General features: G+C 53.3%; 1 protein-coding gene across 1 annotated transcript in view; it reads left to right on the top strand.

Annotated features, from left to right (window-relative positions):
• LOC132385724 (cell adhesion molecule 1-like) overlaps positions 1-25000 on the top strand; it is a gene marked incomplete at its 5' end in the record, with an annotated part of 249591 nt that overhangs the window by 85982 nt on the left and 138609 nt on the right. Inside the window, one exon of the mRNA XM_059957930.1 lies at positions 18782-18850. Within this exon, the coding sequence (XP_059813913.1) occupies positions 18782-18850 (69 nt within the window). The remainder of the gene's footprint in view (positions 1-18781; positions 18851-25000) is intronic.

Raw genomic sequence — 25000 nt, 5'->3', positions numbered from 1 at the left:
AACATCCTCTCCACATCCACTCCATCTGTGTCCTCTGATCCTAGACTCCCCCACTATAGGAAACATCCTCTCAACATCCACTCTATTTGTGTCCTCTGGTCCTAGACTCCCTCGCTATAGGAAACATCCTCTCCACACCCACTCTATCTGTGTCCTCTGGTCCTAGACTCCCCCACTATAGGAATCATCATCTCCACATCCACTCCATCTGTGTCCTCTGGTGCTAGACTCCCCCACTATAGGAAATGTACTCTCCACACCCACTCTGCTTGCGCCTTCTGGTCCGCACAACGCGGCACGTTTCGGTGTAGGTCGACAAACTTCACATCACGGCCAGTGACAGTAACCCTGATTCTGACTCGTGCAATTTTGTTTCCTGTCGAGTCTCCCTCTCCGTTCCGGTGTTTACAGAAACTTTGTTCCAGAAGCATCTCTATTTCACCTTCCGCCCAGTTAAGAACAGCCGGTCCCCTCTGCCGAGCGAAGCAAGGCGTGAAGGCTGCCGTCTTCCCTCGGTAAATGCCGCCCCTTCTGCGGTCTTCGTGGATGCCTGTTCGCCGTGTCGTGAGGCTGGGAGTTTAACTGCGTCCCCGTCCCCCCGTTCCCCCCCCCCCGTCACGTCTCGGAGCGATCCCCTGTCAAGGCGGGGCTGCCAACCCGTCTCCAGTCGCGCTCTCCCAATTCCCCACCCAGACGAGTCGCAGGGCTGCGTTTGCCAAGTAAAGTGAGTTTATTATCAACGGACATCCATGTCACCATGGACTACCCTGACATTCGATTCCTGCTGGTGTCCAAGTTACGTCAAGGGTTAAATCATTACACTATATAAATATATACAACATCACCACCACTGACTCCCCTACTGTCGACATCCTGGGGGTCACCATTGACGGGAAAATGAACTGGTCTGAACACCATGGCTACCAGAGCAGGTCCCGCGGCCTGTAACTCTCCTCCGGACTCCCCGGAGCCTGCCCACCATCGACGAGGCTCAGGTCGGGAGTGTGATGGAAGACTCGCCCCTCGCCTGGGTGAGGGCAGCTCCGTCAACACTCAGAAAGCTCGACACCAGGCAGCCCCCTCGATCGTTACCCCTTCCCCCACCATCCGACCCCCTCCCCCCCCGGGTGAGGGCAGCTCCGTCAACACTCAGAAAGCTTGACACCACCCAGTGCCAGGCAGCCCCCTCGATCGTTACCCCGTCCCCCACCATCCGACCCCCCCTGGGTGAGGGCAGCTCCTTCAACACTCAGAAAGCTCGACACCAGGCAGCCCCCTCGATCGTTACCCCTTCCCCCACCATCCGACCCCCCCTGGGTGAGGGCAGCTCCGTCAACACTCAGAAAGCTCGACACCAGGCAGCCCCCTCGATCGTTACCCCTTCCCCCACCATCCGACCCCCCCTGGGTGAGGGCAGCTCCGTCAACACTCAGAAAGCTCGACACCAGGCAGCCCCCTCGATCGTTACCCCTTCCCCCACCATCCGACCCCCCCCCGGGTGAGGGCAGCTCCATCAACACTCAGAAAGCTCGACACCAGGCAGCCCCCTCGATAGTTACCCCTTCCTCCACCATCCGACCCCCCCCCCCCCCCCGGGTGAGGGCAGCTCCGTCAACACTCAGAAAGCTTGACACCACCCAGTGCCAGGCAGCCCCCTCGATCGTTACCCCGTCCCCCACCATCCGACCCCCCCCGGGTGAGGGCAGCTCCGTCAACACTCAGAAAGCTCGACACAACCCAGTACCAGGTAGCCCCCTCGATCGTTACCCCGTCCCCCACCATCCGACCCCCCCCGGGTGAGGGCAGCTCTGTCAACACTCAGAAAGCTCGACACCAGGCAGCCCCCTCGATCGTTACCCCTTCCCCCACCATCCGACCCCCCCTGGGTGAGGGCAGCTCCGTCAACACTCAGAAAGCTCGACACCACCCAGTACCAGGCAGCCCCCTCGATCGTTACCCCTTCCCCACCATCCGACCCCCCCTGGGTGAGGGCAGCTCCGTCAACACTCAGAAAGCTCGACACCAGGCAGCCCCCTCGATCGTTACCCCTTCCTCCACCATCTGACCCCCCCTGGGTGAGGGCAGCTCCGTCAACACTCAGAATGCTCGACACCACCCAGTACCAGGCAGCCCCCTCGATCGTTACCCCGTCCCCCACCATCCGACCCCCCCTGGGTGAGGGCAGCTCCGTCAACACTCAGAATGCTCGACACCACCCAGTACCAGGCAGCCCCCTCGATCGTTACCCCGTTCCCCACCATCCGACCCCCCCTGGGTGAGGGCGGCTCCGTCAACACTCAGAAAGCTCGACACCAGGCAGCCCCCTCGATCGTTACCCCGTTCCCCACCATCCGACCCCCCCTGGGTGAGGGCAGCTCCGTCAACAGTCAGAAAGCTCGACACCACCCAGTACCAGGCAGCCCCCTCGATCGTTACCCCGTCCCCCACCATCGACGGACAGTTGCCGCAGTGTGTCCTGTCTACCGGACGCCCTGCGACAACACACCGAAGTTCCTCGGGCAGCCCCTCCCAGACCCACGGCCACCACCGCCTAGAAGGACGGGAACAGCCGATCCCTGGGAACACCCCCACTCGGAAATCCCCCTCCCGGTCACTCACCACCCTGACTCGGAAACCTATCGCCGTCCCCTCACTGCCGCCGGGTCAGGATCACGGAAACCCCTCCCTGACAGCACCGTGGGTGTCCCCCCACACCTCGGGGACCGCGGCGGCAGCTCATCGCCGCCTTCTCGAGGGCAACTGGGGATGGGCGATAGCTGGCGACGCCCGCGTCCCGTGAGTGAGTCAGTGAATAAGGAATATATATGTATATAGAAAGAAGACAGCGTTTCTCTGAACGGTAAAGCACGGTAGTATACATAACACGCGATAACTTACGACAGCAAGGGTAAAACCTGCAGATCTTTTACATAAATAATGAACTAAAGTGCATTCGGAGACGGGACGGATTAACCGGCGGCGCTTCCAAGGCGGTGCGGCCGGGAGCTCAGAAGCCTCGGAGCCTCCAGCCCGACGGTAGAAAGTCAAAGAGGACGCCGGATGGATGGACGGGAGGGATCCTGGATGATGTACTCAGGGCCCAGCTCAGGATGGAGGGTAAGGGAGGCCCCCCCGTGATTCCCCTTGGCTCCACGGTGCCCTCATTGGCCCTATTGGAGAAACTCAGTTGCGACTCACGGTGGGGAAAAAAAACAGGGCCGACGGGTCGACCTGAAATTGGACTTGATAGCGGTTGAGTCTGCTCACTCGAAGTTCGGAGTAAATCTATCGCCAAATCTGCCACTACCCCCGAGGTTCGGTTTCTTGTGGGCTCGCTCAGTCAGTGCGAACGGGATCAGTGGAAGACGGCACACCACAAAACCGGGCAAGTACAGCAAGACACAGGAAGAAATTATATCGGCCATAAATAAACCGTCGCGTCACGTGACGTCATATGGCGTCATCAATGTGCGCCCTGTCGTGCGACGACGTGGGCGATCGCCATCTTTCCGTGACCATGCTTGATCCTGGCAAATCCTTCCTACCGAGTTGGTTTGTGTGGTCGCCTCCTTCCGGGCGGTGTGCGTGTGTCTTTGCGAGACGGGTGACCCCCCCACCCCTCCAGCCCCAGCCCATTGTCAGTACTCCTCAGGGATTGTCGGTGGTCTCTGTACCAGGACTTACGATGCCGGTACGACCCACGGGTTCACGTGACCCTGATCGGGGTGGCGGGGCGGGGGGAGTGCTGAGCGGGTGCTACACCCCGCCCGAGGGGGTGACCCGCAGGCTAGCGGAGGGAAGGCTAAAGTTTTCATTCCTTTCCAGCAGTGGGTAGAGACCCCCCCCAACACACTATCCATCAGCCCACCTTGCTGTCCTGTATCTGATGATTATTCAAAGCCAGACCCAGCTCAGGAATTACCATTAACACAAACAAGTTAATGCTTAGAAAGCTGGACCGTGGATGTTGCGTCCCACTATCTAGATACACAACCCTGCGCAGTACGATACGGAGAGCGAGCTGTTCCCCGTGTATCAGGCTCCCCCTCTCCCCCCAGACGATGAACCCAGAGGAACGACAGAGACCGATACGGTTCGGCACCGGGAGTCGCCGGTCAGCGTCGAACTCGACGTCAGACTGCCTCAGGGACTCCAGCTCCGGATTTCCCCCCTCGGGGTTCACTCCCGGAGTCTCCCCCGCGAGCGGGTACAGCGGAGGTTTGAGATCAGAGTTTTCCTTCTCCCGGACGAGCTGCCGACCGCGGCCCGACGAGCCCCGTCCGCCCGGAGCGACTGGTTTTGAGGCGCCAGTGACCCTCCTTTGCCCCCTTCTCCCGTCGGTAGAAACAGTTCCGCCGGGCTTGGTGGCTGAGCCTCACGTGAAGGCCGGGAGCTGGACTGGGTTGTCGGAGGATATTTGAGGTGCACGCCGTTGGGAGCGTTTAATAGGGAGTGGGACTAGCCCCCTTCCCCCGGCTGTGACATCCTTAAGGAACCTGCTGAGCAGGAAGGTCTACAAAACGCACCATTAAGGGTTTGAATGCTCTCACCCAATCCCAACAACGGACTGTCCTCTACTGCCAGTGCGGCGGGGGTGGAGACGCTCCTTCACTCCGCTAAGCCCACAGGCCACCCTTGAGCGAGGTGAAGCGCCTGCTTAGCCCTGGTCACCTGTAGCCATGACAGCCGGTGGTGGACAGTCATACGAGCGGCCGGTGCCGGATCACAAGTCCTGGTTATGCCTCCGCGGACAGCCAGGCCATTTCCGAAGAGTATCGACAATGGGCTGTAAATGTAGGAAAACTAAACGTGCTGAAGGGTTTCTAAAATCGACCCCTTCTACCTTAGGCCACGAGCTTCTCGATCACCCCTCGCACGTCTAAATTAAATTAAGGAGTCGTCCAAAGAAACAAAATTCTGGGGGGGATTGGCGGGAATCTGGGGAGATGAAAAATGGGGAACGGTGCACGTAGGGTCAGTGGAAATGGTTGCCCAGCATGGGCTCGATGGGCTGAGCGGCCTACCTCCCTGCACAACGCGCCGTCCGCTGTGCCCTGAACGGAAAGGAAGCGATTCAGATCCTTTCCTGGGAACAGCAACGTCAGTGAACCAGCTCGACTGTCTTGTTCGTTTGTTTTTTTTTTGTTTGCTGGGTTTAATGAGCTCTTTCTTTTTTTTGCTTTTGGTAAAATAAAACACAGCGCCGGTGGGTCACTGGCCCGGAAGAGTTGCTGAGCGAAGTCACTAAATTAGCCTGGCCAGTGAGCTGATCGTTAATCCGGTCGCACACACCCCCAGCTGGCGATAGCTCGCTCCCTCGCGCTGTCAGGCTCTACACGGGCTGTTAGACTTCATCAAGTTTAACCGAGCACAACCCCTCCCTCCCCCCATGGAATTAGTGTTTGCTCTTCAAGCAAGCGAGGGAAAAAAGATCTGAATAATACAGATTATTCCCTTTAACAGCTTCCGCTCTTTTTTCAGACGCAAGAGCAGAGTCAAGGTCCGAGTTAAATCAGAAATATCCGAAAGGCAGCTGGTTAAATCTTTTTATCCGTGCTGATCATGGTAATTCTGTTGCCAGAAACTAGAATGAAAAATAAGGATTAGTCCATAAAGTGTGGGAGCAGAATTAGGTCATTCGGCCCGTCGAGTCTGCACTACCATTCCATCGTGGCTGATTTATCAACCCTCGCAACCCTCATTCTCCTGCCTTATCTCCATAACACATCAAGAACCTATCAACCTCGGCCTTCAATCTACCCAGTGACTCGGCCTCCACAGCCGTCCGTGGCAACAAAGTCCACAGACTCACCACTCTCCGGCTGAAGAAATTCCTCCTCGGCCCTGTTCTAAGTGGACGACCCTCTACTCTGAAACTGTACCTCTCTGGTCCTAGCCACCCCCCACTATAGGAAATATCCTCTCCACATCCACTCTATCTGTGTCCTCTGGTCCTAGACTCCCCCATTATAGGAAACATCCTCTCCACACCCACTCTATCTGTGTCCTCTGGTCCTAGACTCCCCCATTATAGGAAACATCCTCTCCACACCCACTCTATCTGTGTCCTCTGGTCCTAGACTCCCCCACTATAGAAACATCCTCTCCACATCCACTCTATCTGTGTCCTCTGGTCCTAGTCTCCCCCCACTACAGGAAACATCCTCTGCACATCCACTCTATCTGTGTCCTCTGGTGCTAGACTCCCCCACTATAGGAAACATCCTCTCCACATCCACTCTATCTGTGTCCTCTGGTCCTAGACTCCCCCATTATAGGAAACATCCTCTCCACACCCACTCTATCTGTGTCCTCTGGTCCTAGACTCCCCCACTATAGAAACATCCTCTCCACATCCACTCTATCTGTGTCCTCTGGTCCTAGTCTCCCCCCACTACAGGAAACATCCTCTGCACATCCACTCTATCTGTGTCCTCTGGTCCTAGACTCCCCCACTATAGGAAACATCCTCTCCACATCCACTCTATCTGTGTCCTCTGGTCCTAGACTCCCCCACTATAGGGAACATCCTCTCCACACCCACTCTATCTGTGTCCTCTGGTCCTAGACTCCCCCACTATAGGAAATATCCTCTCCACACCCACTCTATCTGTGTCCTCTGGTCCTAGACTCCCCCACTATAGGAAACATCCTCTCCACACCCACTCTACCTGTGTCCTCTGGTCCTAGACTCCCCCACTATGGAAACATCCTCTCCACATCCACTCTATCTGTGTCCTCTGGTCCTAGACTCCCCCACTATAGGAAACATCCTCTCCACACCCACTCTATCTGTGTCCTCTGGTCCTAGACTCCCCCACTATAGAAACATCCTCTCCACATCCACTCTATCTGTGCCCTCTGGTCCTAGACTACCCCCACTATAGGAAACATCCTCTCCACATCCACTCTATCTGTGTCCTCTGGTGCTAGACTCCCCCACTATAGGAAACATCCTCTCCACACCCACTCTATCTGTGTCCTCTGGTCCTAGACTCCCCCTCTATAGGAAACATCCTCTCCACATCCACCATCTGTGTCCTCTGGTCCTAGACTCTCCCAGTATAGGAAACATCCTCTCCACACCCACTCTATCTGTATCCTCTGGTCCTAGACTCCCCCACTATAGAAACATCCTCTCCACATCCACTCTATCTGTGCCCTCTGGTCCTAGACTACCCCCACTATAGGAAACATCCTCTCCACATCCACTCTATCTGTGTCCTCTGGTCCTAGACTCCCCCTCTATATGAAACATCCTCTCCACATCCACTCCATCTGTGTCCTCTGGTCCTAGACTCCCCCACTATAGGAAACATCCTCTCCACATCCACTCGATCTGTGTCCTCTGGTCCTAGATTCCCCCACTATAGGAAACATCCTCTCCACACCCATTCTATCTGTGCCCTCTGGTCCTAGACTCCCCACTATAGGAAACATCCTCTCCACATCCACTCTATCTGTGTCCTCTGGTCCTCGACTCCACCACTATAGGAAACATCCTCTCCACATCCACTCTATCTGTGTCCTCTGGTCCTAGACTACCCCCACTATAGGAAACATCCTCTCCATATCCACTCTTATCTGTGTCCTCTGGTCCTAGACTCCCCCACTATAGGAAACATCCTTTCCACATCCACTCTATCTGTGTCCTCTGGTCCTAGACTCCCCCACTATAGGAAACATCCTCTCCATATCCACTGTATCTGTGTCCTCTGGTCCTAGACTCCCCCACTATAGGAAACATCCTCTCCACACCCACTCTATCTGTGCCCTCTGGTCCTAGACTCCCCCTCTATAGGAAACATCCTCTCCACATCCACTCCATCTGTGTCCTCTGGTCCTAGACTCCCCCACTATAGGAAACATCCTCTCCACACCCATTCTATCTGTGCCCTCTGGTCCTAGACTCCCCACTATAGGAAACATCCTCTCCACATCCACTCTATCTGTGTCCTCTGGTCCTCGACTCCACCACTATAGGAAACATCCTCTCCACATCCACTCTATCAGTGTCCTCTGGTCCTAGACTCCCCCACTATAGGAAACATCCTCTCCACATCCACTCTATCTGTGTCCTCTGGTCCTAGACTCCCCCACTATAGGAAACATCCTCTCCACATCCACTCTATCTGTGCCCTCTGGTCCTAGACTCCCCCCACTATAGGAAACATCCTCTCCACATCCACTCTATCTGTGTCCTCTGGTCCTAGACTCCCCCACTATAGGAAATATCCTCTCTACATCCACCATCTGTGTCCTCTGGTCCTAGACTCTCCCAGTATAGGAAACATCCTCTCCACACCCACTCTATCTGTGCCCTCCGGTCCTAGACTCCCCTACTATAGGAAACATCCTCTCCACATCCACTCTACCAGTGTCCTCTGGTCCCAGACTCCCCCACTATAGGAAATATCCTCTCCACACCCACTGTATCTGTGTCCTCAGGTCCTAGACTCCCCCACTATAGGAAATATCCTCTCCACATCTACTCTATCTGTGTCCTCTGGTCCCAGACTCCCCCACTATAGGAAACATCCTCTCCACATCCACTCTATCTGTGTCCTCTGGTCCTAGACTCCCCCACGATAGGAAACATCCTCTCCACATCCACTCAATCTGTGTCCTCTGGTCCTAGACTCCCCCACTATAGGAAACATCCTCTCCACACCCACTCTATCTGTGTCCTCTGGTCCTAGACTCCCCCACTATAGGAAATATCCTCTCCACATCCACTCTATCTGTGTCCTCTGGTCCTAGACTCCCCCACTATGGAAACATCCTCTCCACATCCACTCTATCTGTGTCCTCTGGTCCTAGACTCCCCCACTATAGGAAACATCCTCTCCACATCCACTCGATCTGTGTCCTCTGGTCCTAGATTCCCCCACTATAGGAAACATCCTCTCCACACCCATTCTATCTGTGCCCTCTGGTCCTAGACTCCCCACTATAGGAAACATCCTCTCCACATCCACTCTATCTGTGTCCTCTGGTCCTAGACTCCCCCTCTATAGGAAACATCCTCTCCACATCCACCATCTGTGTCCTCTGGTCCTAGACTCTCCCAGTATAGGAAACATCCTCTCCACACCCACTCTATCTGTATCCTCTGGTCCTAGACTCCCCCACTATAGAAACATCCTCTCCACATCCACTCTATCTGTGCCCTCTGGTCCTAGACTACCCCCACTATAGGAAACATCCTCTCCACATCCACTCTATCTGTGTCCTCTGGTCCTAGACTCCCCCTCTATATGAAACATCCTCTCCACATCCACTCCATCTGTGTCCTCTGGTCCTAGACTCCCCCACTATAGGAAACATCCTCTCCACATCCACTCGATCTGTGTCCTCTGGTCCTAGATTCCCCCACTATAGGAAACATCCTCTCCACACCCATTCTATCTGTGCCCTCTGGTCCTAGACTCCCCACTATAGGAAACATCCTCTCCACATCCACTCTATCTGTGTCCTCTGGTCCTCGACTCCACCACTATAGGAAACATCCTCTCCACATCCACTCTATCTGTGTCCTCTGGTCCTAGACTACCCCCACTATAGGAAACATCCTCTCCATATCCACTCTTATCTGTGTCCTCTGGTCCTAGACTCCCCCACTATAGGAAACATCCTTTCCACATCCACTCTATCTGTGTCCTCTGGTCCTAGACTCCCCCACTATAGGAAACATCCTCTCCATATCCACTGTATCTGTGTCCTCTGGTCCTAGACTCCCCCACTATAGGAAACATCCTCTCCACACCCACTCTATCTGTGCCCTCTGGTCCTAGACTCCCCCTCTATAGGAAACATCCTCTCCACATCCACTCCATCTGTGTCCTCTGGTCCTAGACTCCCCCACTATAGGAAACATCCTCTCCACACCCATTCTATCTGTGCCCTCTGGTCCTAGACTCCCCACTATAGGAAACATCCTCTCCACTTCCACTCTATCTGTGTCCTCTGGTCCTCGACTCCACCACTATAGGAAACATCCTCTCCACATCCACTCTATCAGTGTCCTCTGGTCCTAGACTCCCCCACTATAGGAAACATCCTCTCCACATCCACTCTATCTGTGTCCTCTGGTCCTAGACTCCCCCACTATAGGAAACATCCTCTCCACATCCACTCTATCTGTGCCCTCTGGTCCTAGACTCCCCCCACTATAGGAAACATCCTCTCCACATCCACTCTATCTGTGTCCTCTGGTCCTAGACTCCCCCACTATAGGAAATATCCTCTCTACATCCACCATCTGTGTCCTCTGGTCCTAGACTCTCCCAGTATAGGAAACATCCTCTCCACACCCACTCTATCTGTGCCCTCCGGTCCTAGACTCCCCTACTATAGGAAACATCCTCTCCACATCCACTCTACCAGTGTCCTCTGGTCCCAGACTCCCCCACTATAGGAAATATCCTCTCCACACCCACTGTATCTGTGTCCTCAGGTCCTAGACTCCCCCACTATAGGAAATATCCTCTCCACATCTACTCTATCTGTGTCCTCTGGTCCCAGACTCCCCCACTATAGGAAACATCCTCTCCACATCCACTCTATCTGTGTCCTCTGGTCCTAGACTCCCCCACGATAGGAAACATCCTCTCCACATCCACTCAATCTGTGTCCTCTGGTCCTAGACTCCCCCACTATAGGAAACATCCTCTCCACACCCACTCTATCTGTGTCCTCTGGTCCTAGACTCCCCCACTATAGGAAATATCCTCTCCACATCCACTCTATCTGTGTCCTCTGGTCCTAGACTCCCCCACTATGGAAACATCCTCTCCACATCCACTCTATCTGTGTCCTCTGGTCCTAGACTCCCCCACTATAGGAAACATCCTCTCCACACCCACTCTATCTGTGTCCTCTGGTCCTAGACTCCCCCACTGTAGAAACATCCTCTCCACAACCACTCTATCTGTGCCCTCTGGTCCTAGACTACCCCCACTATAGGAAACATCCTCTCCACATCCACTCTATCTGTGTCCTCTGGTCCTAGACTCCCCCACTATAGGGAACATCCTCTCCACACCCACCATCTGTGTCCTCTGGTCCTAGACTCTCCCACTATAGGAAACATCCTCTCCACACCCACTCTATCTGTATCCTCTGGTCCTAGACTCCCCCACTATAGAAACATCCTCTCCACATCCACTCTATCTGTGCCCTCTGGTCCTAGACTACCCCCACTATAGGAAACATCCTCTCCACATCCACTCTATCTGTGTCCTCTGGTCCTAGACTCCCCCACTATAGGAAACATCCTCTCCACACCCATTCTATCTGTGCCCTCTGGTCCTAGACTCCCCACTATAGGAAACATCCTCTCCACATCCACTCTATCTGTGTCCTCTGGTCCTCGACTCCACCACTATAGGAAACATCCTCTCCACATCCACTCTATCTGTGTCCTCTGGTCCTAGACTACCCCCACTATAGGAAACATCCTCTCCATATCCACTCTTATCTGTGTCCTCTGGTCCTAGACTCCCCCACTATAGGAAACATCCTTTCCACATCCACTCTACCTGTGTCCTCTGGTCCTAGACTCCCCCACTATAGGAAACATCCTCTCCATATCCACTGTATCTGTGTCCTCTGGTCCTAGACGCCCCCACTATAGGAAACATCCTCTCCACACCCACTCTATCTGTGTCCTCCGGTCCTAGACTCCCCTACTATAGGAAACATCCTCTCCACATCCACTCTATCTGTGTCCTCTGGTCCTAGACTCCCCCACTAAAGGAAAGATCTTCTACACATCCACACTATCAGTGTCCTCTGGTCCTCGACTCCCCCACTATAGGAAACATCCTCTCCATATCCACTCTATCTGTGTCCTCTGGTCCTAGACTCCCCCACTATAGGAAACATCCTTTCCACATCCACTCTATCTGTGTCCTCTGGTCCTAGACTCCCCCACTATAGGAAACATCCTTTCCACATCCACTCTATCTGTTCCATCTGGTCCTAGACTCCCCCACGATAGGAAACATCCTCTCCACACCCACTCTATTTGTGTCCTCTGGTCCTAGACTCCCCCACTATAGGAAACATCTTCTCCACATCCACTCTATCTGTGCCCTCTGGTCCTAGACTCCCCCACTATAGGAAACATCCTCTCCACACCCACTCTATCTGTGTCCTCTGGTCTGAGACTCCCCCACTATAGGAAACATCCTCTCCACATCCACTCTATCTGTGTCCTCTGGACCTAGACTCCCCCACTATAGGAAACATCCTTTCCACATCCACTCTATCTGTGTCCTCTGGTCTGAGACTCCCCCACTATAGGAAACATCCTCTCCACACCCACTCTATCTGTGTCCTCTGGTCTGAGACTCCCCCACTATAGGAAACATCCTCTCCACACCCACTCTATCCAGGCCTTTCCATTTTCAATAGGATTCAATGAGTCCTTCAGCTCCCCTGTCCCCATTCTTTCTAATTCTCCGACAAGTACAGGCCCAGAGCCATCAAACACTGTTTTCTCCCGTTTCGAAAATAGTCTGTACTCCTTCGTCCAAAGTGGATGACCGTACGCTTCCCAACACTGCATTCCATCTTCCGCTCCTTGGCCCGTTTTCCGAACCTGCCTGTATCCCCCCCCACGGGTTTCCCCCCCGCTCCTGCGACGCCACCGGCCCCACTCCACCGATCTTCGCATCGTGTCCACACTCCGCCATCCAGAAGTACGTCATTCATTTCGTGATGCCGGACAAAGGCGACGACCCAGCTTAACCGTAGGTTAAAATTAAACGTTTCAGTCCGTTCATTGCGATATGAGAGAGTGCATACCTGAACTTCTTACTCTTCACAGGGGATTCCTCTTGGAGGGGGGGGCAGGGGGTTTCCCCAAACTATGTTGATCTATACCATCAAGCCAAGGGCCTGGGGGTGAGCCCCTGTTATAGACAATAGGTGCAGAAGTAGACCATTCGGCCCTTAGTGCCTGCACCGCCATTCTGAGATCATGGCTGATCATCTACTATCAATACCCGGTTCCTGCCTTGTCCCCATATCCCTTGATTCCCCTATCCATAAGATATCTATCTAGCTCCTTCTGGAAAGCATCCAGAGAATTGTCCTCCGCTACCTTCCCAGGCAGTGCATTCCTGACCCCCACAACTCTCTGGGAGAAGTTTTTCCTTAACTCTGTCCTAAATGACCTACCCCTTATTCTCAAACCATGTCCTCTGGTACTGGACTCTCCTATCATGTTATCTAGGACTTTTCAATTTTCAATGGGTTACGATGACGTCCCGCCTCCTCTTCCCCCACCCCACCCTCCCACGGTCATTCTCCAAATAAAACGTTTTCAGAATACTCGCTGGACTACGATAGTGCAGAGTAAAGTCACAGCGCAGTACCCCGCATTCTGAGATAAAAAGGTTCATTTTTAATTGACAAGGAGATTCCACGTCATTAACTTGCAGTGAATTGTTCCTTCTAAGATTAGAGCACACAGCTCACGCTAACAACGGCATTTTCCAACGATGGTTAAAAAGTATCTTGGAGTATCTCACCCGCCTTTTCTTTCTGAAAGAAAGATGTTCAGTAGTCTATATTTTTGAAAAACTTATTTATCAGAATCAGGTTTAATATCGCTGGCATGTGTCGTGAAATTCGTTGACTTGGCGTCAGGGGTACAATTCACGATGCACGTACAAAACAAGCTGAAGTATTGTGAAACTGAGATCACTAAAAAAGCCTTCTTAAAAGCTGCCCCGAAATGTTGGGACCGGGTTAGATCCTCAGAGATCTTGACAACCGGGAAGATGAACTCACTCCCTCTCTCCCCGCTTCTGAGCCCTCTACGAGGACTGGCTTGTGTTCCCTCGTCTTACCCTTCCCCCAAGTCCGCAGTCAGCTCTTCCGTCTTTCGGGCGCGGAGGGCGACACCACTCGACTAGCTGGCGTGCCTCGCTCCTGTGCACCCTCCCGTCCCGCCTGAGGTTCCTCCAACAATGGCTGCATCGTTGCCAGGGTTAACGGCGGTATCTGAGCCGTGCCGGGAGCTTTTCGCGAATAAAACGAAGTTAAGCACTCTCTGTTTAACGTCGAGACATGGAAAACCTACAACACTATACTGGCCCTTCAGCCCACAAAGCTGTGCCCAGCCTATCCCTACCTTAGAACTACCTCGGCTTTACCGGTAGCCCTCCATATTTCTAAGCTCCGTGTACCTATCCAGGAGTCTCTTAAAAGACCCTATCGTATCCGCCTCCACCACCGTCACCGGCAGCCCGTTCCACACTCAACATTCTCTGAGTAAAAACGAAACTTACCCCTCCCATCTCCTCGGTACCCACTTCTAACGTTTAAGGAAAAGCATCTTATCGAGCTCCAAACCCTGAACTCAAAAGCCGGCTATAAGCCCCTCTGTGTAATTGAGTCAGACTGGCCCCCAACCGCATGTGAGTGACATTACCCACGTCCCTAGCCACACGGTCAGGGGTATAGAGAGAGCAGAGCAGTGGAGTAAGCACACACCCCTGAGGTAAATATATTAGCGTGTTTTTTTTTGTGGGGGGGGGGTAAAAGAAAAGTGAAACTATTTAACAGGGTGTTCGGTGCCGGGACATACCGAAGCTGTGCTTTTCACGTTGACCTGTACGACCTTCGGGCTGTGGGTCCCTCGGTTCAACGCCGGTCACCTCGTTAATAGTTCACGCTGGGGTGGTGGGCGGGGGGAGGGGGGTGGGGTTTCTGCGGGCAAAGCTCTTAGCTTGCTGCCGTGCCGCGAAGGGGCGTCGCTTCCCGCGCCGGGGCGCGGAGTCGGCAGAAATAACCGCGGTCCCGGCTTTAATCACTTCCCGCCCGCAAGGGGGGAGGGGTGGCGGCGGAATTCAAAACAAAAAAGAAAGGTCTGTACTACCTCCCTGAGGTGTCTCCCTGGGAGACGAGAAGCAGGGGGCCAGGGAGCCGGAATGGCTTTGCCGCTGGGGGAGCAGGTTCTGATGCTCTTGAGGGGGGAACAGTAACGACTACGTTTGCACTTACACAACGGTCATTTCCATGAGCCTCCCTCCTCGCTCTGTGGCTGTTACCATTCCATATGCTTCTTCCCCCCCCCCCTTTTTCCGTTTGAGTAACTTCAGAGGCAGCCCCCTGCCATTTCTGCCCTGGCATGTGCCCCCTGCGAAAGAGTTGGATGATGGCTTTCTCAACACGAGCGTGGTGATCGCCCGCCAGGCTGTGGTGGGAGGGAGGTGGGGTGGGGTGGGGGGGGATATTTCTCTCGCCAGTATCCCCGTCACTAGTGACAGGGAGTCAGCCGGGAGGGAGCTCAGACAAATTGAGGATGATTTCATTCCGTTGCTGGGGTGTTTTTTTTTCTTCAAATTCCACCCACCCACCCACCCCACCCCAGCCCAGCGAGGAAGTTATTTCAAACCTGGCGGTTCGACCATTTTAGCCCAATTAAGCCCGAGTTTCATGGAAGGAGTTAAAAAGGGATTTTTTAAAAAAAAGTCAGACTAATGTTTAACTGAGTAAGAAACGATGAATTTTCTATGCAGTATAAATGCAGTAAAATGCAATATAAACCGGAACGGGGGTTCTCAACCCCTACTGAGGTTGGGAACCCCTGAATTAAACTACCAATACTACTATAAAACTGTGTATCAGCTCCTGATGGTTATCGATGGAGGAATTCATCCTGCGCCTCGTTCTTTCAACAGACTGCAAATGAGCTAGATCAGACTCCCAGTGTAGATAACGGACAGCCCTTGTACGACGCTTTCGGAAGCCGGGTCCTCCCAAGTCTCCCGTTTAGCATCCGGGATTGTAGTCGACGCCTTCAAATTCTCCGTCCTTCCCGACCCGCCGGAGTAGCGAAGCCGTTTAGTTTTTGACTCCCGGCGATCTCCGGGCCTGGGTGCTCGAAGCCACAGTGAGCAAATCTAGTCCGGACCTCAAGCAATAGGGCGGAAGATCTGCGGGTGTTGGAGATCCAGGCAGCAGGCACGAAACGCCGGAGGAGCTCAGCAGGCTGGGCAGTGTCTACGGAGAAGAGTACAGTCAATGTTTTGGACCGAGACCCTTCGTGGAAACTGCCTGTCCCTGCTGAGCTCCTCCGGCGTTGACCAGTTCAGAGTCGTCCTTCCTCCTTTTTTCTCTCACCTTCTGTCAGTGATGAAGATCGCTGCTGTTTGAACACGGAGCCCAGACCTCCGACACTGTTCAAAAAACCTGCTCGCTGCGGGCACGGTGCAGCGTCTAACGGGTTCACAAGGCTGACGCCAGTGAGAAGCCGTTCTGCGGCAGCCTCCTGTCCCAATTAAGCGGCCTAATAAAGCGAGCGCAATCCTGGCTGTTCTCTCCATAAGCTTTTGTCCTTTAAGAGTCGTCCCAGATAAGCGCCGAAGGCCCAACTAACCGTTAGTTAGCTCTCCGTTTCGTTTCGACAGTAAACAGTATTTGCACCGAGACTTTCATATTAAGAGAGGTTTCGCTCGGCCCAAAAAAAAAATAAGCGGGCCGTCACTGATTAACTTCGACCTGAAATTTTCAATCCTAACTTAGGGAGGTACAATTCAGAGGGTGCTCCATTTCGTCACGTGACTCTCCCCCCACCCCCGTTAAAAGTTTAAAACCCTCTCATGTTGAGGGTGGTGTGGTGCTGAGTACTGGCGACCCGGGTTCAATGCCCGCCCCGCTGTCTATAAGGAGTTTGTACGTCCTCCCTCCCCCCCTCCCGTGATCCGCGGGGTTTCCTTCTGGTTTCCTACCCACCCCCCCCCCCCAGTCCAAAGACGCACCGGTTGGTAGGTTAATTGGTCATAGTAAATTGTCCCCCGATTAGACACGGGTTAAATCGGTCGCGCAGCTCAAAGGACTGGGAGTGTCCGTTCCAGGCTGAATAAATAACATTGTCGGGAAGAGCCACTAATAACAACTAATTGATATTATGCTGATAATTAATATGTGAATAATTAATAACATGTTAATAATTAATAACATGCTAATGATAGATCATTAATATGCTAATCAATAGCTTCCTGAGGTCAGGCGGAGATTTCCCCTTAATCGTGATTTCCTGGGCCTCAGCCTGCAATCTGTTACGCTTCAGCCCAGTCACCAATAAAACCGTTCTTTGTGGGGGGGGTGGCGGGGGTTGGGGGAGTCCTCCATTAGGCAGGGTTGACCATAGCCATTGGGTCCCGGTTGTCTACGATACGGAGAGAGAGCTGTTCCCCGGGTATCAGGCTCCCCCTCTCCACACAGCTGACGAACCCAGAGGAACGGCAGAGACCGATACGGTTCGGCACTGGGAGTCACCGGTCAGCATCGAACTCGACGTCGGACTGCCTCAGGGACTCCAGCTCCGGATTTTTCCCCCTCGGGGCTCACTCCCGGAGCCTCCCCCCCGCGAGCGGGTACAGCGGAGGTTTGAGATCAGAGTTCTCCCTCCCCCGTCCGCCCGGAGCGACTGGTTTTGAGGCGCCAGTGACCCGCCTTTGCCCCCTTCTCCCGTCGGTAGAAACGGTTCGGCCCAGCTCAGTCACTGAGCCACACGTGAAGGCCGGGAGCTGGACTGGGTTGTCAGAGGCTGTTTGAAGCTATTTGGAAGCCTTTAATGGGTAGATTGAGCTTGTCTCCCCTACCTCCCCCAGCTGTGACAACCCGAAGGAACCAACAGTCCTTTGGAGTCATCTAGAAACTGAAGTTGTACTCAACAGTCCAGTGAGGGTGTTGTTTAAGCGAAGGACCCGTCAGTCGTCTCGGGTCAAGAAAGACCTTCCCTTAGCGAAGGTTTTTGAACCCCCCCGCGGTGGGAGGAGTGAAGGGGGGGGGGGAAGGTAGATGCAGTTGATGGATGACTAGACCGTCATACATAGGAGGCCATTCAGCCCGTCAAGTCCGCTCCGCCATTCCATCACGGCCGATTTATTATCCCTCCCCGCCCCGTTCGCCCCGTGACTTTCGACGCCCTAACTAGCTCATCGAAGTTCTGTCGCCGTGCCTCGCTTGGCGCCTCAGACGTCAAGCTGTTTCTGTCGGAGGGCCTTCAATGCGCAAACCTTTCCCGGACCAACAGATCAGTTGCTTTGTCACCTCCGTCTGGAAGCATTCTTTGAGTCAGGGAGGAAGCACTGGCGAGGTGCAGTTTTTTTAAAAAAAAAAGTTATTACCGCGTACTCTCCCTTCTCTGGGTTTATCTTGCCGTGGCCTCGGATCCAGATCAGCAATTATTTTGCTCTCCTCTACCCCTGCCCGCGTTAAATGCTCTTGAATCTTGCAATATCAGAACCGTCGGCCCCATGCAAATTGACGAACCCCACCCCCCCACCCCCACCCTGCCAAAACAAAATGGCGGCGATGTCACGTATCTGCCTGGTTTTGACAAGACCCTTCTCCACCTCGGGCCAGTTCTGGCCATGCTCAAGTTGCTTTCCAGCTGGATCGAAACCGGAACCGGGGACAGCAGTGAGCCAGAGGGTACCACAGATAAAGCATTGGTCTCAAATCCTACTCCAGACTCCTTCGCTGATAAATTTAAACTGTTGCCTGAGGCTTGCAGATTGACAGGAACATTTTCTTCCCCGTTCCCCAATCAAAGCCCCCGGGGTCCTGGACGGATAAGTTTGGTGGGGGGAGAGAAAAGGGGACAGATTTGTTGAGAAAGCCATCAGACAAAGCATGTTTTAAAAAAAAACTGTATTTATCATTCATTCGTAAACTTTTCGTTTCTGTGATTTTCATTGCGAAATATTTGTGCTTCTTGTGTGTTTTTATTTATTTTTTTTTCCTTTTTACCATGTAGATGCACCCACCACCCCACCACCCACTACAACCATCATCACCACCACAAACTTCCCTACCATCTCTAAAGGTACAGTACCCGCGGACCATTTTGATCTTGTCCTCGTCGGCGCGCTCGCGACTTCCTTTATCAGCCGTTTGTGTGCTTTGGAAACTCAGCAGTTTGCCAGGAGCCTTAAGTCGAGTGCCCAAGTGTTAGAGCCTGGATGGAGGTGGAGGCAAAAGTTGGAATTTTCCCACAGAAGTTTCGACAGCGGGGATCTCTCCTGAATGCGGGGGGGGGGGGGGATGTCCGGGGAGGGAAGGAACGTCGCTTCCTCAGAATGAGAAAAGGCAGCGACTGAGGTAAAGGGATGTGGGAGCCTGCGGCTCAAGAGGCCCCCTCGAACTGGCAGAAATTCAGACTTTATAAAACCGGTGAAAATCGAAAAGGAAAAGCAGATGCTGGAAATATGGGGGAGAGAAACACGCACACACACAGGGGGAAGGAAAACGGGATGCGCTCAGCAAGTCGGGCAGCATCTGTGGGAAGAGAAGCATAATCTTTGTGGAGGTCCGAGACCCAGGCTCCGTGACCTCCAACGTTGACTGTTTCTCCCCCCCCCCACCCCCACAGACGCCGCCTGACCTGCCGAGTACTTGCGACGTTACCTATACAGGAGCCCCCCCGCTTTACGAAAGTTCTCTCTGCCCCACTTCGCTTTTACAAAAGACCTACATCAGTAACCTGTTTTCTCATCACGAAGATTTTTCCCGTATAAATCAATGGTACTTCGCTTTAGGCCATTTCGGCTTCAGAAAGGTTTCACAGGGGCGCTCTACCTTTGTAAAGGGGGGCGGGGGGGGACACCTGTATATTTAAAACAAAATTCAATCTAGTCCATATCCTTTTTTTTTGAAATTAGAAGAAAAGATTTCTATCTAGTCTCTCCAGCTTTTGACCTGTGGCCTCGTTAGGCCACGCCTGAGGTACTGCCTGCAGTTCTGGTCGTGTCCCCCCCCCACCCCATCACTGGACAGATTGTCAAGGCTTTGGGGAGGGTGCAGAAGGGGGTTTTCAGCAGGACGCTGCCTGGTCTGGAGGGCCTGTGCCACTAAGGGAGACTGGACGAACTTGGGCTGTTTTCCCTGGAGAGAGTGGCTGAGGTTGAGGGAGGGGGAGATCTGACAGAGGTTTCTAAGATTATGAGAGGCAGAGTGGACAGGGAGTATCTGTTTTCCCCAGGGTTCAAATGCCCAACACCAGGGGGCATGCATTGAAGGTGAAGGGGGGGGGGGTAATTTCAAAGGAGGTGTGAGGGGCAAGTTTTTTTTAACCCAGGTAGTGGTGAGTGCCTTGAAAAGGGTGGTGATAGAGGCAGATACATTAGGGATTTTTAAGAGATGCTTGGTTAGGCCCATGAATGTGGGGGAAACGGAAGGATATGGACATTGTGTCGGCAGTATAGATTAGTTCAGCTGCCCGTTTAACCGATTCAGCACAACATCGTAGGCCCCGGACGGCCTGTTCCTGTGCTGTTGTGTTCTACGTTCGAACTTCCTGTGGTGCGGAGATTGTGATTTTTTTTTTTCTCCCTGTCTGGCCTCTGGGGTTTACAGTAACGTGTGTAAAGTTAGATACCGGGGGACACCGAAAGCGAAGATTTAAGAAAGAACAGTAAGAGATTTTAGCACAAGAGTTTCAATCCTGAAGCTGTCCGGCTCCGTCAGAATGTTGCTCCGTGGCAGAGCAGGGCTGGGTCGTCGAGGAGGGGAGGTGGGTGGCTCATGTTTTCGGCTATTTAAGGCCACTGTCTCGATGGGGATAACGCTGTCATGGCACTCCTGGTCGGGATTCTCAGGGGGATTCAGGGAATCCGTTCCGCATGACTCCCGACTGAGGGACGGGAAGGAAAGCGGGAGGCCGCGGAAAGTGGCGACGCGGGTAGATAGGGCCGTGGGGAAAGCCTTTGGAGCATTGGCCTTTGGTGGCGGGCGGCAGGAGGTGGGGTTGTGCACGAGGCCCGGTCTGGAGCAGTCTCCCTCCAGGAAAGACGTGGACAAGCTTGAATTTCTAAGCATGTTGTCGGGCCCGGAGGACCTGCGTCACAAGGCTGAACAGGTTAGGAGTTTATTCCTTGGAATGTAGAAGACTGGGGGGAGGTTAGTCGGATTATGGGGGGCAAAACGCAAGCGGGCTTTTCCCTGCTGAGGCTGGGTGGGGTCGTCAACCAGAGGTCATGGGTTAAGGGTGAAAGGTGAAATGTTTCCACGGGAACACGAGGGGGGGGAAATTATTCACTCATAGGGCGGGGAGAGTGTGGAACAAACTGCCAATGCAAGTGGTGCACGTGAGCTCGAGTTTCAAGTCAAGTCAAGTCACTTTTATTGTCATTTCGATCATAACTGCTGGTACGGTACACAGTGAAAATGAGACGACGTTTTTCAGGACCATGGTGTTACATGAAACAATACAAAAACTAGACTGAACTACGTAAAAAACAACGCAGAAAAAAAACTACACTAGACTACAGACCTACCCAGGACTGCATAAAGTGCACAAAACAGTGCAGGCATTACAATAAATAATAAACAGGACAATAGGGCAGTAAGGTGTCAGTCCAGGCTCTGGGTATTGAGGAGTCTGATAGCTTGGGGGAAGAAACTGTTACACTGTCTGGTCGTGAGAGCCCGAATGCTTCGGAGCCTTTTCCCAGACGGTAGGAGGGAGAAGAGTTTGTATGAGGGGTGCTGATTTTAGTTTGCTGATGATACTAAGCTGGGTGGCAGTGTGACATGTGATGAGGATGTTAGGAGAATTCAGGGTGACTTGGATAGGCTGGGTGAGTGGGCAGATACTTGGCAGATGACGTTTAATGTGAATAAGTGTGAGGAAATCCACTTTGGGAGTAAGAACAGGAAGGCAGATTATTATCTGAATGGTGTAAAGTTAAGTAAGGGAGAAATACAAAGAGATCTAGGAGTCCTTGTTCATCAGTCACTGAAGGTGGATGAGCAAGTGCAGCAGGCAGTGAAGAAGGCTAATGGAATGTTGGCCTTTATTACAAAGGGAATTGAGTACAAGAGCAAGGAAATCCTCTTGCATTTGTACAGGGCCCTGGTGAGACCACACCTGGAGTATTGCGTACAGTTTTGGTCTCCAGGGTTAAGGAAGGACATCCTGGCTGTAGAGGAAGTGCAGCGTAGATTCAAGAGGTTAATTCCTGGGATGTCCAGACTGTCTTACGCAGAGAGGTTAGAGAGACTGGGCTTGTACACACTGGAATTAAGGAGATTGAGAGGGGATCTGATTGCAACATATAAGATTATTAAGGGATTGGACAAGATAGAGGCAGGAATTATGTTCCAGATGCGGGGAGAGTCCAGTACCAGAGGGCATGGTTTGAGAATAAGGGGTAGGTCATTTAGGACAGAGTTAAGGAAAAACTTCTTCTCCCAGAGAGTTGTGGGGGGTCTGGAATGCACTGCCTCGGAAGGCAGTGGAGGCCAATTCTCTGGATGCTTTCAAGAAGGAGCTAGATAGGTATCTTATCGATAGGGGAATCAAGGGATATGGGGACAAGGCAGGAACCGGGTATTGATAGTAAATGATCAGCCACGATCTCAAAATGGCGGTGCAGGTTCGAAGGGCCGAATGGTCTACTTCTGCACCTATTGTCTATTGGGTGCATGGGGTCCTTCATAATGCTGTTTGCTTTGCGGATGGATGGGGGGGCTATGGTCCTGGGTGAAGGTCAAAGGGAACAGGCAGTTTAAATGGTACAGCATGGGCTAGATGGGCCGAAGGGCCTGTTTCTGTGCTGTACTTCTTTATGACTGTATGAGTGGCCCATCAGCCCTGTACTACAGTTCATTCAGGGCTACTCTATAGCACTACCCTTTTCAAATGCCCCTGAATTGTTGAAAAAGCACAATTAATACTGGGTCTTAAATTTAGCAAGAAGTTCCGAGTGAATTGTAGAAACGGAGTCACAAATGCCATCCACTCCCACTGTTTTCGATCCCGCACCATCGACACAGACTCCCAACGACAGAAGTAGTTCCCCTTCCCAGCAACTGCTCAGCTCCCCCCAGCCCGTCACTGACAAAACTTTTCTTTGGGAAAGGTTCAAGGGGGAAAATGTCCACTTTAATAGTAACAGCACAGAAGACGCCGGGGGAACTCGACAGGCGAGGCAGCATCTCTGGAGAGGAAGGAATCTGATAGGAGAGGAGAGTGGACCGTGGGAGAAAGGGAAGGAGGAGGGACACCAGGGGGAGGTGATGGGTGGGAAAGGTAAAGGGCTGGAGAGGAAGGAATCTGACAGGAGAGGAGAGTGGACCGTGGGAGAAAGGGAAGGAGGAGGGACACCAGGGGGAGGTGATGTGTGGGAAAGGTAAAGGGCTGGAGAGGAAGGAATCTGATAGGAGAGGAGAGTGGACCGTGGGAGAAAGGGAAGGAGGAGGGACACCAGGGGGAGGTGATGGGTGGGAAAGGTAAAGGGCTGGAGAGGAAGGAATCTGACAGGAGAGGAGAGTGGACCGTGGGAGAAAGGGAAGGAGGAGGGACACCAGGGGGAGGTGATGGGTGGGAAAGGTAAAGGGCTGGAGAGGAAGGAATCTGACAGGAGAGGAGAGTGGACCGTGGGAGAAAGGGAAGGAGGAGGTGCCCATGCCGTCAAGTTGGAGTCTCCCCAGGGGGAGCATGATGTGCTGCCCCTCCGAGCGGAGAGGGTCCTCACCGTTGCCGTAGAGACGGCCGCTGACCGACATGCCGGAACGGTAATGGACATTTAAAATAAAATGGGTGGTGAGCCCCCCAAGGAAAGCCCGCCTTCTGTATCAGGGAGAGTGAAGGTTCTTTAAAGTCCTCTTGAAATAATGCTTCAGAAGATTTAGAAAATATAGATAAAAGGTTATGCTTCTGGGAGCGGGCTAGATCATAATTCTCCCTTGGAGTGAAGGCACGTCTTCGGTTTTTTTTTTCCGTGCGTGTGAATTTAAGTCGGTTAATTGGTTGAATTTTTTTTCTTGGGGAGGGTGGGGGGTTAGTTTGTCAACTCAAGTAGGCTGTGAAAGCATTTAAGCCGCAGAGGGAGCATTGAGACCAAATTGTGCACAGATTCAGCTTGGCAGGTATTGGACGGGGCCTGTCTGACGTCCCGGGCGAGCGCTCCCATTAGGAATCCGTTCCTAAAGAGACCGTGTTCTCTGCACGGCTTCTGAGCAACTTCAAAACCATTTAAAACAAAATGATTAACCGTATGCATTAAAATTGGTCTCTTTCCATATTCAACCGCGGCCAAGCTTCGCGTACAAGCAGCCCCAGTTGTTCAAGTCTACAGGCACGATGTTGGAGCCTGCGCGCGGGGAATAACTATCCCTGAAACAACCCGAACGCAACGCGGCCTCTTATCGATTCGGGTGCCCTGGGTCCCCCTGGGAGGGGGAGGGGAGCCTTAGCCGTTGCGTTTGACATTTGGACCTTACCCCGCCCCGGGCCCGACGAGCTCCTCCCGTAGAGCGCCGGGGGGGGGAAGAACGGTAGCGCAGCGGTTAGCATCGCGGTTCACGGCACAGGCAGCCCGGGTTCGATTCCCGCCAGCGCCTGTGAAGTGTTCGTACTCTGCCCTCCAGTGACCTCGTCAGTTTGCTCCCCCAGGTCCAAAGACAAGGCAGTGCCCTAGGTTCACCGGTCACTGTAAATCACACCGCGATTGGACCGTAAGGTCGCACGAGCAGAGCTCGGCCATCTTGGCCCATCGAGTCCACTCCGCCGTTTTGTCACCGCTCGATCCCATATCCCTCTTAACCCCCAGTCTCCTGCCTTCTCCCCGTATTATCCCATCGTGCCCTCTGGCCCTCGACTCCCCCACCAGAGGGAGCACTCATTCCCTCCGCATGCACCCTGTCGAGGCCTCTCGACATTCGAGTCGAGGGGCGTCCCGTCCTTTAGAGGCCAAACTCGGGCTGGCGGAGCAGTACTTCGAATTCTGTCTGGGTAGCCTCCAACCTGATGGCTGCAACATTGATTTCTCAGACTTCCAGTAATGTTCCCCCTCCCCTTCACCATTCCCCATCCTCCTTTCCCCCTCTCACCTTATCTCCTTGCCCATCTATCACCTCCCTCTGGTGCTCCTCTCCCCCCCACCGTTATTCTTTCTTCCACGGCCTTCTCTCCTCTCCTATCAGACTCCCCGTTCTCCAGCCCTGCATCTCTCTCACCAACCGACCCCCCAGC

Source organism: Hypanus sabinus, assembly GCF_030144855.1.
Source record: "Hypanus sabinus isolate sHypSab1 chromosome X2 unlocalized genomic scaffold, sHypSab1.hap1 SUPER_X2_unloc_11, whole genome shotgun sequence".
Lineage (NCBI taxonomy): Eukaryota > Metazoa > Chordata > Chondrichthyes > Myliobatiformes > Dasyatidae > Hypanus > Hypanus sabinus.
This window is presented reverse-complemented; position numbering and strand designations above follow the sequence as displayed.